General features: G+C 37.8%; 1 protein-coding gene across 1 annotated transcript in view; it reads left to right on the forward strand.

Annotated features, from left to right (window-relative positions):
- LOC144969205 (uncharacterized) overlaps positions 1 to 1,956 on the forward strand; it is a 13,555-nt gene extending 11,599 nt beyond the window's left edge. The window contains exons 6-7 of the mRNA XM_078908318.1: positions 1,721 to 1,793; positions 1,840 to 1,956. Of these exons, the coding sequence (XP_078764444.1) occupies positions 1,721 to 1,793; positions 1,840 to 1,956 (190 nt within the window). The remainder of the gene's footprint in view (positions 1 to 1,720; positions 1,794 to 1,839) is intronic.
- The last annotated feature ends 404 nt before the right edge of the window (positions 1,957 to 2,360 follow it).

Here is a 2,360-nt window from a genome sequence, read left to right on the forward strand (position 1 = left end):
CTGATTTTACGGATTTGGAATTTATGAAACTGGTTGAATTATGACCATGCTATTTGATTTGGATTTGGAATTTATCACAACAATTAAAGCAGTAAGAAATGAAACTTGGAATCTGGACTTTTATTTGAATGTCTTGATGTTGTACATTCAATTATCATCAATGGCCTTGAACTCTTTAGTCATTATTAACATCTACAACACAATGCAAAGGAATATTATTACCATCTATCAAAAAGCCACTATACGATCATAAGCCATTACATATGTGTGCAACTACGCCACAGGTAGAGCACTCGCTTAACACGCAAAGGGACCGTGATTGATCCATGTTTGTCGAGATTTATTCTTTCTGACCCCTGCCCACCAGCAGTGAATGGGCAGCTGAGTTTCTTAGATGTGGCGGAAAGTACATTGCGATAGACTAACGTTTATCCAAAGGATAGCTAGCAATTGCTATTGTCCGTTTTTACGCTATAGACACCGGGATAAACTCCGGCCCCATGGGCCGAATGGCTCTGAAGGACTCCTACCAGGGATGAAGAATGGCGAACATGGATTGCCCAATGTATCAAAGACACACATAGATGGCCCAGTGTGGCAAAGACACACGTGGATGGCCAATGTGTCAAAGACACGGGAGGACATAAGGTCTAAGGTGTAAGGATCAGCACTGATACAGTAGTCTTCTCGTAAAACTTCACCACCTTCAGTCCTTGTCTACCTGATATCTCTATTTTATTCTCTGTTCTGACAACTTTGATATCATTATATCTCAATACGCCTGTATTTCTATCGTCCACACCCTCCACCCCATCACCTCCCTCTTATTCGCGAAGTCCAGGTTTGAGAGTTTTTGCCAAGATGAGGGTCATTTAAATGGATCGATATTTAAAGGGAAAGTTTTCTGGTCAAATTTTCAAATATGTTACCCTCGTCTCAAAACGGTATTAGTCGGGATGATTAAGATGCTGAAAATGGAATTTGTAGCCAGAAATGTCATGCTTAAGTTGAGTTTATATGCTTTATAGAGGAGAAGGAATATCATATTTATTGTGCTAAATACCAACGTTTCATATTTTTTGACCAGTTTAGCTATAATTTGACTTTTTAGTATTGGTCCATCCGACATAACACGTTTTGAGACGAGGAGGTCATATATGGCTTTTTGTTCCGGAGTACGGCAGTATTGGTGATTTGGTTTTACACGATTAATCCCAGTATTAGATTCAATCGTATTTCTAAACGTCAAAATACAAGACAAAAAACCATCCAAAAAAAATGAATCAACCTGTTCAACTGGAATCGAACATCAGACTTCCTGATTACGGTAATCAAAAGGTCTTAAGCTCGAGTTCCTAGTCCAGGTAGGCTCATATTTTGGGATGTGATTTTTTTTTCTTTCTTTGTCATGCACTGTTCATATATACACTTTATCATATCTTTATCTTACACCAGTGCCTGCCCCTAACTTTTCATATATCATTAAAAGCTTAATTACCCCATCATCGTCAAACCACCACCCACCACCATCTTCTATCATCATCATCGAAAGCAGCGCAGCGGGGGTATCATAAGAATATTTTCGTCTTCACCATTCTCACTATCAATCGTCGTCCTATTATTTTATTATTTATGAGTCTTTAGTGCGGACTCCGTAATGATTTTAATTATATATTATGGATCATTTTGTAACCTCAATGTAATTCTTTCCCTTTTCCAGAGAGGGCCTATTCCAAATTTACGTACATTGGTTGGACACTCTCAGGGAACAGTTTGATTCTTCTGAAGGCGTGGTTGGTTGTTTATATTTGTTTATTTTATCATATTGTTATCAAACAGCACACTTTGTTTATGAAACAATCAAATTTTGAGCCTTTTATGGGTATAGGTGGTTGGAAAGCCAGAACTGAAATATACAAAGAAGAGTTCATATATTGGGGATTGAAGAGCCGTTGATAATTGCAGAAAAAGCTTTTGAAGGTACTAAACTCACTTATCGAAAAAGATTATATCCGCCTAATAAGATCACTGTAAAACCGTTTAATTGGTGCAGAAAAAGTTTCAATATTAACTCGTGGAACTCCCCAAAAAAGACAGCCTGAACCCAATTTTTTTACCCTTTATTTGGAGCGCACTAAAAGAAAAGACAAAAACCGATTCCTCCAATCCTTACCCGAACTGATTACGCGGCATGTTGATATATATTTGATCAAGACGTGCCGAAGCGCCATGCAATAATATTTAAACATGCGCTTGGAATCTAAAGGTCAACGAATCCAAAACAGAAATTCAGTGGTTGCAAGATACAGGCAGAATGGAAAAGTGTAAGAAAACTCGGAAAATTTGATAATTAAAGAAGT

Source organism: Berghia stephanieae, chromosome 3 (genome assembly GCF_034508935.2).
Source record: "Berghia stephanieae isolate SIO BIC M18660-M18661 chromosome 3, UCSD_Bste_1.3, whole genome shotgun sequence".
Classification (NCBI taxonomy): domain Eukaryota; kingdom Metazoa; phylum Mollusca; class Gastropoda; order Nudibranchia; family Aeolidiidae; genus Berghia; species Berghia stephanieae.